Source organism: Ursus americanus, chromosome 5, assembly GCF_024610735.1.
Source record: "Ursus americanus isolate L20-20 chromosome 5, mUrsAme1.1.p, whole genome shotgun sequence".
Classification (NCBI taxonomy): Eukaryota; Metazoa; Chordata; class Mammalia; order Carnivora; family Ursidae; genus Ursus; species Ursus americanus.
This window is the reverse complement of record NC_142131.1, coordinates 46,167,354-46,180,610: the sequence shown is the minus strand read 5'-3', so window position 1 is coordinate 46,180,610 and position 13,257 is coordinate 46,167,354. Positions and strand designations below refer to the sequence as shown.

The 13,257-nt window shown below is 34.9% G+C and overlaps 1 protein-coding gene across 4 annotated transcripts in view; it reads left to right on the top strand.

Annotated features, from left to right (window-relative positions):
- The window catches only part of MTREX (Mtr4 exosome RNA helicase), a 93,263-nt gene that overhangs the window by 29,559 nt on the left and 50,447 nt on the right, over window positions 1–13,257 (top strand). For all 4 annotated transcript variants that reach the window (XM_045794332.2, XM_087862145.1, XM_045794333.2 and 1 more), the window contains 3 exons: window positions 496–597; window positions 2,912–3,037; window positions 12,652–12,802. In XM_045794332.2, coding sequence (XP_045650288.2) covers window positions 496–597; window positions 2,912–3,037; window positions 12,652–12,802 — 379 coding nt within the window. The remainder of the gene's footprint in view (window positions 1–495; window positions 598–2,911; window positions 3,038–12,651; window positions 12,803–13,257) is intronic.

The following is a 13,257-nucleotide window of genomic DNA, read 5'->3' as shown; positions in this document are numbered from 1 at the left end:
GTATGTATTTATACCTTTGTGTGCTTAAGCCACACAGTTTTTTATGTGGTCAATTTCTTGTTGGTAAAGTCTTAAAAGTGAACTTAGCCACTGATTCTGTTTGCCCCTCACAGATCCTGTTGCATCCAAACTGTTGCATCATCAGTCAGAAAGCCAGGAAATGTGACTTCTATGTTTAGAAAAGTAATCTACAGCCTCATGCTTTGTACATTAGATCGATCAGTAGTATCCTCTTTAAGGTACCACCACTGGAACTGAAGAAGGACTATTTTCCCTGAATTAAAAAATTTCTGGGATGCAAGGGACATTAGATATCATTTAGTAATTTTATATATAAATACTGAATTACATCTGGAACTAGCTTGTTTTATTTTTGCAGAGTTTCATTAACAACTAATTTTAAAATTAATGTTTTGTTTCTACTTGAAAATTACAAAACTAGTTTTTCAGCTTAATAAAATACATGTTTAATCATATAATTATTCAATTATTTAGGCCTTATTTGCCACAGAGACTTTTGCTATGGGAATTAATATGCCAGCTAGAACTGTTTTATTTACAAATGCCCGGAAATTTGATGGGAAAGATTTCCGATGGGTAAGTAAAATAATTACCATAATTGGAATATTTTTTACCTTTACTTGTTTTACCTAAGGTAATTTGGGCTTACATAATCTTTGAGATTTTCAGTTCCAAATACTGAAGAACTTGTACCTGAACCAGTAAACACGTTCATCAAGGTTTAACTTCAGATCCGTCATTTCTGTCTGTTAGGTTTGTTTGTTTTGGTTTGTTTTGGGGGTGGGTTTTGTTTGTTTGATTTTGGTGGGTTTTTTTGTTTGTTTGTTTGTTTTGGCTAACACAAAAATAAAAATCTCCCTTGGTGGAAGAGTTTGATGATGAGGGATAAGTGTGCAGATGATTTATGAGTGCTATAAAGTATTTTAAATATATCTAGAATGTTCCTTTAGGAACATAGTTTAGGGTATTTAAGGTGCCAAATCTGCAGTGGCTCCAGTTGCATTATTTTATCTTTCAGGTTTAAAATAGAAGTTTTAACAGGTTTGCACATAATATCTTTTCTAAGGAAGAAGAGAAAATTTAAATCATGGGTAAAATAGTAGATTTGGGTAGAAAGTAAATTCTTAATCCAGAGTCAAGTAACCCATTCAGTAAACAGTTACCACATTTAAACTTTGTTAAAGTTAAACCCAGTCTCTAAAGAAACTTAGTAGCAGATGAAAATTGACAGATGTGCAATAAAATATTGTATTATGGACTCTGAGAAGTATGTACAGAAGGATAAAACATAGAAGTCACTTATATAAGAGGGGTCATTGAAGGCTTCATTAGAGAAGGCAGTCCTGAAACTGAGAAAAAACGGCACATGGGTATTTACTAGGTAGACAGTGGAGCTCCACAGAGGTGAAAAGCAGGTAGATTTCTACTTTGAGTATCCAGTGCAAGGCTCAGATAAACTGGCTTTGGGAGAAATTTTTAAGTAGTCAGCTATTCTGCAGCTAACCTAATCCTTGAAAGTGGTGATTCTTTTGTACTCAGAGAAGTTGCTGGCAGTAATTACTGATCATCAAAGCACTGAAAAACACTCATGGTAGAATTGTAAAAGCAAAGCATTTTTTTCTTGATTTGTTTTATTTTAAAATGTATTGGATGCTATACAAAAGAGAAATAAAAGTACAGTGAGGCAGGTGCCATTTCTCTTTAGAAATTTTTACATAGTCTTCAAAAATTTTCTGTGACCTGTGACTTTCTAAAATTGAACTTTTAATAATTTAATTCATGTAGGATGTGATTCCTGCTTATAATGCAGTTAACAGTTTCATGTTTTATATTTTAAAATAATGTAAAATTTTAAAATCTTTATTTTATCCATTAGTTTAAAATTACTTAATTCTCCTAATAAAATTGATGCCGTAAGAAAATAAGTAAGTCTTTTGTGACTTTATATGCTTCTTGGCATCCTAAGGACCTTAGAGTAAGTCTGCAGAGTATAGTGGATAATTGCACTTAAGAAAGCAATCTTTTCTTGATGATTCAATATCATAGTATTAGACCTAAAACCTGTAACATGCCATAATGTCATAATGATGCCCTTGGGCCCTGTTGAGGTTCTATTGCATTGCTTTTTTGAAATGTTCTTTTCAGATCTTTTTTAGGATTAGCTTTTTTGTTGTTTTTCTGGCGCCTTTGTTTCTCCCAGGTTGTTATGTCTGTTTTTTATGCTGTCAGTAATACGCATTCTTGTAGCTTAACTTCTCTTGTGTCAGATATTTTTTGGGAATCTGAAAACTGTGGACCCTTTCCATCAGAGAATAGTACAGAAGCACTTACAGATAAAACTTTGCCCGCTGTCTTAGTTGTTGAATGTCACCCTGAAAAGGCTTACTAACCTTTTTTGACTAGGTTCTTCTTAGTGATGAATGAGCTCTACTGAACTCCAGGGACGTATCCCAAGAAAATAAGAGAATTGTACTTTAAAAATAATAAACATTTATTTTATATTAATCTCATTTTGCAAATTAATATGTCTATTATGATCAAGTCAGAATTGATATTTTATAGAGTTTGACTCCTTCTCTGCTTTCTTAGACTTTACTGTTTCCCAGAACATCTGGCTCAAAGATATTTTATGTCAGTGAATTAACAGTCTTTCCCTGTAGCTTTGGTCTGTTTGATTATTTTGGAGCTAAAATTTAGTTTTATAATGTTATTCTTAAGTGTTTTACATTTTTGTGTTTTTACTTAAACACCTAAAAGTTGATGTTTTTAGTCATGTTTCCTTTTTTTGGAATGTATAACTTGTGCTTATGTATTTTGTGATAAAAATTTAAGAATATATTTTTCACCAGGTTTTCTCCTTAACTCTGGTTTTTTAATTATGTTCACTCAGATTTCCTCTGGTGAATACATTCAGATGTCTGGTCGAGCTGGAAGGAGGGGAATGGATGATAGAGGAATTGTAATTCTTATGGTGGATGAAAAGATGAGCCCAACGATTGGAAAACAGCTACTTAAGGTAACCGAGTTAAGATTCTCTGCTTTCACCAGCAATTTGAGAAACATACTTCAGGAGCCACTTTGAAATTAGTTGTATCAGTTCAGATACCTTTCCAAGTAGATGAGTTAATTTACTAAACTATCTAGGCTTGGAAGGTAGAAAAGGGTAACTGCAAAGTGCTGATATTTTGTACCCTACTTTCTGTTCTAGTAAGTGAAGCATAACTCATGCGATGAAGGGCATGTAAAGATCCTCAGGGCAGAAATGTTCACTTTGCCCTCCAGATTTAAGACAATCTCTGTAACTGCCTTCTACACTGAACAAATTGCTCTTCACCTATCAGAGCAGGAAGTAGGGCACATGATACCTTCCCTACCTTTGCAAGTCCAGATAGCTTAATTCTACAGTCTACCATTCTAATACTGCCTGTTGATGGATCATAAATATCCCAATAAATTAATTTAAATTTTTAAGCTTTATTTCAAATTAGCCTGTTCATTTTGCTTGTTTAATATTTGTTTTTCAGATTGTTTTAAGGGTTTTATTTTTGTTTTGTGTTGGAGAGCTTTTCAGGGAAGTTTGGTCTGGTTGCTTTCCTTCTTCTCCATGTGGTATGAAGTTTTTAAAACAAATTCCTAGAGAAAACTCTTAGTAAGATGGGAAACTTAACGTTAATTAAAAGTTGGACACCTGGGTGGCTCAGTCGGTTGAGTATCTGCCTTGGGCTCAGGTCATGATCCCAGGGTCCTGGGATTGAGTCGAACATCGGGCCCCCTGCTCAGCGGGGAGTCTGCATCTCCCTCTTCCTCTTCCTCTCCCCCTCCCCCCTGCTTGTGCTCTCTCTCTCTCAAATAAATAAATAAAATCTTTAAAAAATTAATTAAAAATATTAAATTAACTACCAGATCATTAGCTAAGGCTCCAAAACCTGTTAAGTCTCATAGGTCAGTATCTCTCTGAAACAGACTCTTTTCAATTTCAAAGACTTGGGAACTACAAGGAGAATTTGAGATATGGTTGTGGGAAGTCTGGTATGCTAAAGCAAAAATAAGTAAAAGTGTATGTTTTTTAAAATAATGTGTTTAATGTGAGTGAAGACGAAGCTTCTCTGTACATATTCATAATGATCATATGGTGTCTTATTTTCACTCTTAAAGATTAACACTTGGAAACCTATTTTTAAGTGTCCATGTAACTTCAGTTCTTCATGTAAAGAAAATGACAGAAGATTGAAAATTGGTATTTTTAGACTTCAAATTGTGCAACATAAACAGTTTTTCTCTCCTTCTGTTCTATGTATGGAAAAAGGTGAATCAAGTTGCCAATAGTAGTAGGTAAAATTTTAATGACAGCTTCTGGTTTCCTTAGTACAGATATTTCATTCTATTTGCTTGACATTTCTGAACATAAAGTGTACTTAGGTGTAAAAGTTCTATTGTCTTTTATTTAAAAAATTTTATTGTGGTAAGAACACTTAACGTGGGATCTACCCTCAACAGATTTTTAAGATACGTTATTGTCGAGTGTAGGTACAATATCATACAGCATATCTCTGGAGCTTAATTTATCTTCCTTGACTGAAACTTCACGACCTTTGATTAGTAACTACCCTTTTACACCCCTCCTCAGTCTCTGGCAACCACCATTCTACTCTTTGATTCTTTGAATTTGACAATTTTAGAAAATTCATATAAGTGGAATCATGCAGTGTTAGTCTTTCTGTGACTGGTTTATTTCACTTAGCGTAATGTCCTTAAAGTTCATGTTGTCACATACTGTAGAATTTTAAGACTGAATTGTATTCCATTGTATGTATATATCACATTTTTCTTATCCATTCACCTATTGATGAACGTTTAGGTTGTTTCTACATCTTGACTATGTGAATAGCACTGCACTGAACATAGGAGTATTATTATCTGTCCAGTGTCTTCATTTTGATTCTTTTGGGTAAATACCCAGAAGTAGAATTGCCAGATCATATGTAGCTCTTGCCCCCCCCCCCCCAGTTTTTGTGGAATATCCATACTGTTTTACATAGTGGCTGTGCCATTTTGCATTCTGACCATCAGTGTGCAAGGATTCTAATTTCTCTATCATTTCTTAAATGAATGTTTACAAACAGCTTTATTGAAATATAATTCATATTGCATACAGTTCACCCATTTTCATGGCTTCTAATACATTCACAGAGTTTTGCCACCATCATTACAATCAATTTTGGAACATGGGTATTAGCCCAAGAGGAACTTTATACCCATTAAATATTACTCTCCATTTCATTCCTAACCCTTCCCTTTCCCGTAAGCCCTAAGGCAAACTACTAATCTACTCTTTGTCTCTATAGATTTGCCTATTCTAGGCATTTCATATAAATTTAGTCAGATAATAGTCAGTGATCTTTTGTATCTGGCTTTTCTTTAGCATAAAATTTTCAAGTTTCATCCATACTTGTTATATGTATCAGCACTTCATTCCTTTTTATTGATGAGTATTGCTCTTTTGTGTGGAGATATTACAGGTTTTTTATCCATCTATTAGCAGATGTATACTTAGGTTGTTTGTCCATTTTGGCTGTTGTGAATAATGCTGCTATGATTGTTTCTTTACAAGTTTTTATGCAAACATGTTTTTATTTCTTTTGGGTATATACCTATGAGTGAAATTTGCGAGGTCATACATAATTCTGTGTGTAACCTTTTGAGGACCTGCCAAACTGCTTTTCAGCAGCAACTGTACCATTTTACATTCTCATCAGCAATGTATGAGGGTTCTCATTTCCCTGCATTCTAGCTAACACTTGTTATTATCTGTCTTCTTTATTTATAATCATCACCCTAGTGAGTGTGAAATGGTAACTTCACTTTGAATGGTGTATAGTTTGACTTCTTTAAAGGATATAGTACCTGCTTGTTGATGATACTGCAATTTTATAAGCAAATATGTATGTGTATTTCTTGGTTTCTAGACACATTTCTTTTATTGAGAATAACTGCACTACTATTTTTGTCCTCTAGGATTTTTTCAGGTGGTTTTACTATCGTTAAAGAATTTGTACGCAACTTACTCAGAAAAATAACAATTAATAGTTATAGAATACTCAACATGTCTTAGGCTCTGAAATAATTACTATTATTATCCCAGTTTTATAAATAAATAAGGCATATAGAGGTTAAGAATTTTTCAAAAGTCATATTGTTTTTAAATGGCAGATGCTGATTTTAAAGTCATGCAGTCTGGTTTCAGAGTGCGTGCTTCTAACCGCCACTTGCCCATACTTCTTAGTACTTCATGCAAATAGATTTTTCATTTACTGGTTCAAACCGAATTTGGCCTGGCAGCACTTTGTTCTTTTGACATAATTCTTAATGCAGTATATGAACTAATAAATCATTATAATAACATCAGGTCTATTTTCTTTTAAGCAACAGTGATTAAGATTTACTCTTAAGTAATAGGACTTTAATAAATAGAATATTTATTTTCTCAAATAATAATTAAAGTTTGTAGATTGTTCATATTATTGTATGTAAAAATAATTAGTATGCTTTGTACATTTGTAAAATTCAGATCTGTTTGTCATATCTAATCATTTTTCCTGTTGTTGGATTAAGTAGTCTTAGCCAGAAAGATGACAGAATACATGTGTTTATTGCTTGTTGACTAAAGATTATAAATTGAGATTTCTAATATCTCAACATGCACACACACACACTTAAATATTTGTGCATGTAAATCATTTAATGATCTTGCATTTAAAATGTTTTAGTAATTTCTTTCTTTAGCTTCTTTGGCTTGACTAGTTTTCTACCAAGTATTATAAAAACCTATTCAACTTTTCCAGTTCTGCTATTGTTAGTGTCCTCTTCTTGTCTGTTTATCTAATACTTTCACATCCACTGCCTTTTTTTAAAGTTTATTTATTTAAAGTATTCTCTACTCCCAGTGTGGGACTCAAACTCATGACCCTGAGATCAAGTCACATGCTTTTCTGACTGAGCCAGTTAGGTCGCTCTGCATCCATTGCTTTTTATTTATGAGTCCACAAATAAAATAGATTTTTTATCTATTAGCTTACGTAGATTTTGAGATAAGACAGGGGTTTGTTCTTGGGTTTATTTGACAGGAGCTAAAAAAACAAAATCAATTCATTATAATGTTTGCATAAATGATAAGTTGAGTCAGATACAAAGTGTGTGTATAATAGCCTTCCAAAAAGACTGGTGAATGCATCTTTTATTCTTCAGCAGTTAAGAGCTCCTTTACATCACTCCAGTATTAACAGAAAAAATATGCATTCCAATATAGTGCCCATATTTTCAAAAGAATGTAAAACCATCATAGTACTTTGAGGAAATGTCATTATTCGTTTTATCAAAATAAACCTATTTCTATAATTTCTGAAGTGGTTAAATAAACTTGTTTCTTATAGTACATGAAGTGCTACTTCTAAGAGACTGTGCACGCTTTCTTTTTTTTTTTTTTTTTTTTTTTTTTTTTTTTTAAAGATTTTATTTATTTATTCGACAGAGAGAGAGAGACAGCCAGCGAGAGAGGGAACACAAGCAGGGGGAGTGGGAGAGGAAGAAGCAGGCTCATAGCGGAGGAGCCTGATGTGGGGCTCGATCCCGGATCGCCAGGATCACGCCCTGAGCCGAAGGCAGACGCTTAACCGCTGTGCCACCCAGGCGCCCCTGTGCACGCTTTCTGATTCTAGACAGTTGTGTGTTCTTTTCAACCTGAGCTACATTGTTTTAATGGCTAAGGAAAATGAAACTTACTTGAAGGAAAAATAGTTTTGACTTTACTGGGTATTTTAAAGCCTTCGGAACTTTAGGAAGAACATACCTATTCTCTTAAAGGTAGTTCTCTCACATACTCAAGATGATCACTTATGGACTTTTTTTTGGAGAAGTGAGAAGACCCACATTTGTCCATATTCTTCTATCTTCCGTTGTAACAGTTCAAAGTGCAAAAATATTTAGACTGGGAGTTTTTAAACTGCTCGCCTGAATGAACCGTATACTCTAAAACTTCAGAAATTATTAAAAGTAGAATAGCATTCAAAGGGTGGTAATACAAATCTGCTTTGGAAAATTGATCTGCTTAGCTCTCTGTCTTACTAGCTTTCGGTGAACGACTTGTCAGCTAAAAGAATCCTTAAATGTTTTTCTAGAATGAAGTTGAAGTTTAAAATCTTAGCACTGGCTGCTGTTGTTCCAAGTTAAATTTTAGGTGACTGTTTTTTAGGCTTTCTGTTGATATATTAAAAATTTTATAATTTGGCTGATCAAATTAAATATATAAAAAGTTGAGAAATACTTGGTCAACATTTAAGGGTTCGTATAATTTTAGTAATATGAATATTGAAAAACAGAGATGTGAAATAAGTTGCATTTTTAATTTGTCCTTTGGGAGAACTTCAGCCCAGTGATGCCGTAAAGTTCATCTCCTACCTCTTTAGCCTAGGCAAGTCTCTTCATATCTCTGAACCTGTTTCTTGTTTAAAATTAAGAAGTAAATCAGTTTTGTTAGGAATATTGTGAATTGAAAATTTATTTAAGTGATTAGTACAGTGATTGGCACATGCTTACTTGATGTCATTTTTAAACTTGGGGAATCTATTTACATACATATATAGAACAGAAAGTGAACAGGGAGCAGTATATGACTGAATGGCACAGTATTTAATAACTCCAATTTGGGAAAATTTGGGATAATTCTAGACTAGATGATTGTGATTTAAGGTTTTATGGAGGAAATGGATCCTGCTGCATGCCTAAAGGGGTGGGAGTGGGGGTTGGATTTTGATTTCCAGAACTGGCAAGAAACATATTTTAAGAAAAAGAAATGGCTTCAGAATCAAGAATTAACATAACTGTATTTGGGTTCCTTAGTTTTGCTAGACCACAGGATACTTACAGATGAGAGAGATGAGTTTATTTTCTTGGTTGCTAGATTGGGTGTTCAGACTGGGTGTTCACATCTGAGCCTCAGTATTTTTGAGACTTTTTTACCCCAACCTTTAGCAAAAAATACAGTTTATTACATTACGTACAGTGCAGTTTACTTCTGTGTATAAATAAATGTGCTCTGTGTACCTGAAATAAAAGTTCATTAGAACAACACATTTCTGCTATGATGGATTGTGGTTTTTCTCAGCTTTATTGAGGTATAGTTTAAAAATTGTATTATTTAAATTGTGCAGTGCGATGATTTGACACATGAATACATTGTGAAAGGATTCTCATCATAGAGGTAATACATCCATCACCTCAAATATATGCCTTTTGTGTATATGAGAACTCATTATGTTCCGTTTTCTATTTCATGAAAGGAAAATAAAACCGTTTGGTATGACCTAAATTTCAGTATCTACAGGGCCCTTAAATAGTCATTACTGGTGAATAGAGTATTCTGTTACAGTGAAATTGTATTTTGGTTTGTCTGTCGGCAGTATGCTGACTAAATTGTAAGGGAAATTGAAACCAAAGTAGTTAGGATGATAGTTGTAGTGATCTAGATCAGGTCTGATGAAACTTTGAAGTCTGTGATGGCAGTGATAAAGAAACAAAAGAATTAATCTAAGATATATTGAGGAAATAATCTGCAACCATTGGTTGATTAAAATTTAAAAAAGGGATAAAGCAGAAGAAAGACCTCCTAAATTGGAATTTAAAGGGTAATTTCATTACCCATTAATCAAGTTATAATTGAACTATCATAAGTTCTCCTTGCAGAGCCACAGAAATTACACCAGGTGGAGTTGTCATATAAAGGATTTTATTTGCAACAAATAAGATCACAGGGAATAACTTCCAAAGTTGTGATTCCCTGAGCAGGGGTGATGGATTCCTTTATTTAGGGTTAGGATGAATATTTAGACTTGTCATCATCTGTGGAAGTAGGCATAAGGCATGCACTTTAATGAAACATTGCCTATACATACATAGTATGTTGTATAAACGAGGCTTGTGTTCTTCCTTGGGCGGAGATCTTAGTATTAAAATGAGCTAAGGTAACCGTTGGTCCTTCCTTGGTTCATCTGGGCAGATGAAAGTCTGTGATTGAATTCAAACTGGTCGGGGTGGTCTGGGAGCTAGCTCCTCTTTAGGGCAGTTGTTACTGCTTGAGGGTAGTTTCGGTTTTCCTCACGGGATGTTATGCTGTGCGGGTCTTTTGCATCACTTAAGAGATCAGCTAGAAAGAAGAGCTTTAGGAAGACTGGGACAAAGCTCAGTGAGTGTAAACCGGAAAGCAGTAAAGGTCAGGGCTTGGGGTCTAGCTGTGACAAATTCAGTAATCTCACTAACAATTAATCTTTGTAAGGGTGAAACTCAGGAATGGGAAAGAGCAAGAGAGATAAGTTTCATTTTAGATCGTGTAACCATATTATTATTATTATTATTTATCACCCAAATTAGGTTACAGTAGGAGTGGAAAAGGGTGCTTTTAATAGTTAAACCAGTATAGCAGTTGTAGATGGGGACTGTCTTGGGCTCACTTAGATACAATGTCAAAATGCCGAGTTGAGTTTCAGGTGACTGAGAATTCCCAGGTGTATTCTACAGCAGTTGAGAATGCAGAAGTAGAGTTTGAGCTTAGAAATAAACATTGGTAATATTGAAGCCCCAAATTTCTGAGAGGAGGTAGTAATACAAAAAAATAACAGAAAAGTGGGGCGCCTGGGTGGCGCAGTCGTTAAGCGTCTGCCTTCGGCTCAGGGCGTGATCCCAGCGTTGTGGGAACGAGCCCCACATCAGGCTCCTCAGCTAGGAGCCTGCTTCTTCCTCTCCCACTCCCCCTGCTTGTGTTCCCTCTCTCGCTGGCTGTCTCTGTCAAATGGACAAATAAAATCTTAAAAAAAAAAAATAACAAAAAAGTAAGGGCTGCATCTGTTTGCAGAATTGTGAAATAGCTGAAGTTGTCTTTAAATTCCTCTCTCCTCCAAGAATTTGATTTTCATACTACACATCTCCCTTTGCCTTATTTTCAAGGAAAGTTCATAAACATCAAGGTTTTAGGGACTTAGTAACTATGCCTCTAGGGTGAAAGGCTCTTAATTTTTCAGGAGTTAAGGAGCACTTTCATTTAAGACTGTGACGAAAGCTCTGCTTCTCATAAAATTCTATATGTATATGTTTAGAATTATGCTATTAGGTTGGTCTGTGGACCTCAATTTAAGAGCCCCTGACCACCCTAAGAGTATTTGTGTTATTTTACTATGCCATTTAGAAATACATAGCATACTTTGTGACACTTCACTTCTAAATACTTCAGCATGCATCTCCCGAGAATTGATTATTCTCCTATTGTAGCTGGGACATAGAGGCGCAAGAGCAGCTGGCTCTGGGGGTTCCAAACAGGGCAGGTTTAGCCACTCACCACAGGCAAAATTAAAAGAGAAACAAGCGGTGAAACAAAAGAATTTATTTCAGTCAGGCGAATACCAGGAAGACCGCATTTCAAAGACTGTCTCCAAAGTGCCGAAAATACTTCACAGTTTTATATAAGGAAAATGTAGGACAAAGGTCCCTGGGTATGTGCAGGTGGACGTGGTGGGTCAAGTTCTTACTCCTTTTGGGATTAGTCCTGAGTGGAGTCTTTCGGCTCAAGGAGGTCCTTGAGGGAGTAGTTCCCCAGTAGGGATGCTTTGCGCACAGGGCCTTTAAGAGATAGTCTGGAGAGAAACTTAATTGGCTAGAAAGTTTGAGGTCAGGGTGGAGGTACTTGAAGTCCCTTTTCACTATGTGTAACTACAAAACCATTTTCATTTTTAAGTATTTGCATTAAAATATTTCTGAAGAAACACTGCTGAAAGAAAATTTTAGATCTCAAGGAAGTATTTGGATAGAAACCTTTAATGAGTAAAGGTCACCATAGTGTAGATAAATACTTTATTCTGCTTAACCATTAGCCTTAACCTTCTTTGGTAACAGTCACAGGAGGAAATAAAAGAATTATGAAAATACAGGTAAAGAATGGTCTGTAAATTGCACAGGTGGTTTTATGTCACTCCAGGCAGCTGAGTTTTAAGATGCTAATTTTTATCTAAATATCTTTCTGAAATGAATTTAGTGTACTCGGTCAGCACAGGCTAGGTTATGCTGCAGTAACAGACCTAAATCTCTATTACTTAAAGGTTCATTTCTCTAACTTGTTCAGTGCAGGTTTATGGAGGAGGTTCTGCTTATTATTGTTTAAGGATGCAAGATGATGGAGAAACCACCATCTTGCACAGTAACAGTCACTGTGCCAGAGGAAAAAGATAGCTTTTCACGCCAGCAATTAAATACTTGGCCAGAAGGTGACACATCGTAACAATTCATTTGCCTCACCCACCAGGGGGCCAGAAAGTGTAATCTTACCAAGTGCCTAGAAGTCAGAGAGCTAAACATACTTGGCAAACAGAATTTTAACTAGTACAGTTGCTACTTAGTGGACTTTTTCCCTTCTCTTTTCTAAAGATCAACTATTTATCACTTGGTATTGGTCATTTAAAAGAAAGAACTTAATACATTTCTATAATATTCCTTAACATGGATTAAATTATTAAGCAGTTTAATAGGTATCTATATAAATTTTATTTGAAAAAAAATCACAACATTGACATGTCTTTTTTTTTCTCTTAGGGCTCAGCCGATCCTCTAAATAGTGCTTTCCATTTGACCTACAACATGGTTTTGAACTTACTACGTGTAGAAGAAATTAATCCTGAGTACATGTTGGAAAAATCCTTTTACCAGTTTCAGCACTATAGAGCAATTCCAGGAGTAGTAGAGAGTAAGTATAAAATTACTATAACAGAACTTTCTTAGCTAGTAGAGTAAATAGCATAATTACTGACTTATTGGCCACCTAGGCCTTTGTTTATTTTCTGGTTAGCCGTATCTTGGCTTTTACATAAAGTAAGAACTGCGATCTGGTCATTTTAACTGACTAGAACATTTTAAAAGTTAGAAAACCCTGCTAGTATACCTTTCTATAGTTGACTCAAATTTAATATAATTTATTGTTACAGGCATATTACATGATAGCTCATGTTCATGAGTCGTGATATAATAAAAGCCTGGTATAATAAAATTGGAGCTGTAAGAAGCATGTATATGTTAGTCTTGCCCTTGTACTGTTTTCTCATTATAAGCGAGTGCCGCAGCATAAGTTTATAAATAAGGAAATTTAATACTCCAGCTGGGGTTTGAGTTCAGCCTTTTTCGAAGTTCTAGCTCCTATTATGA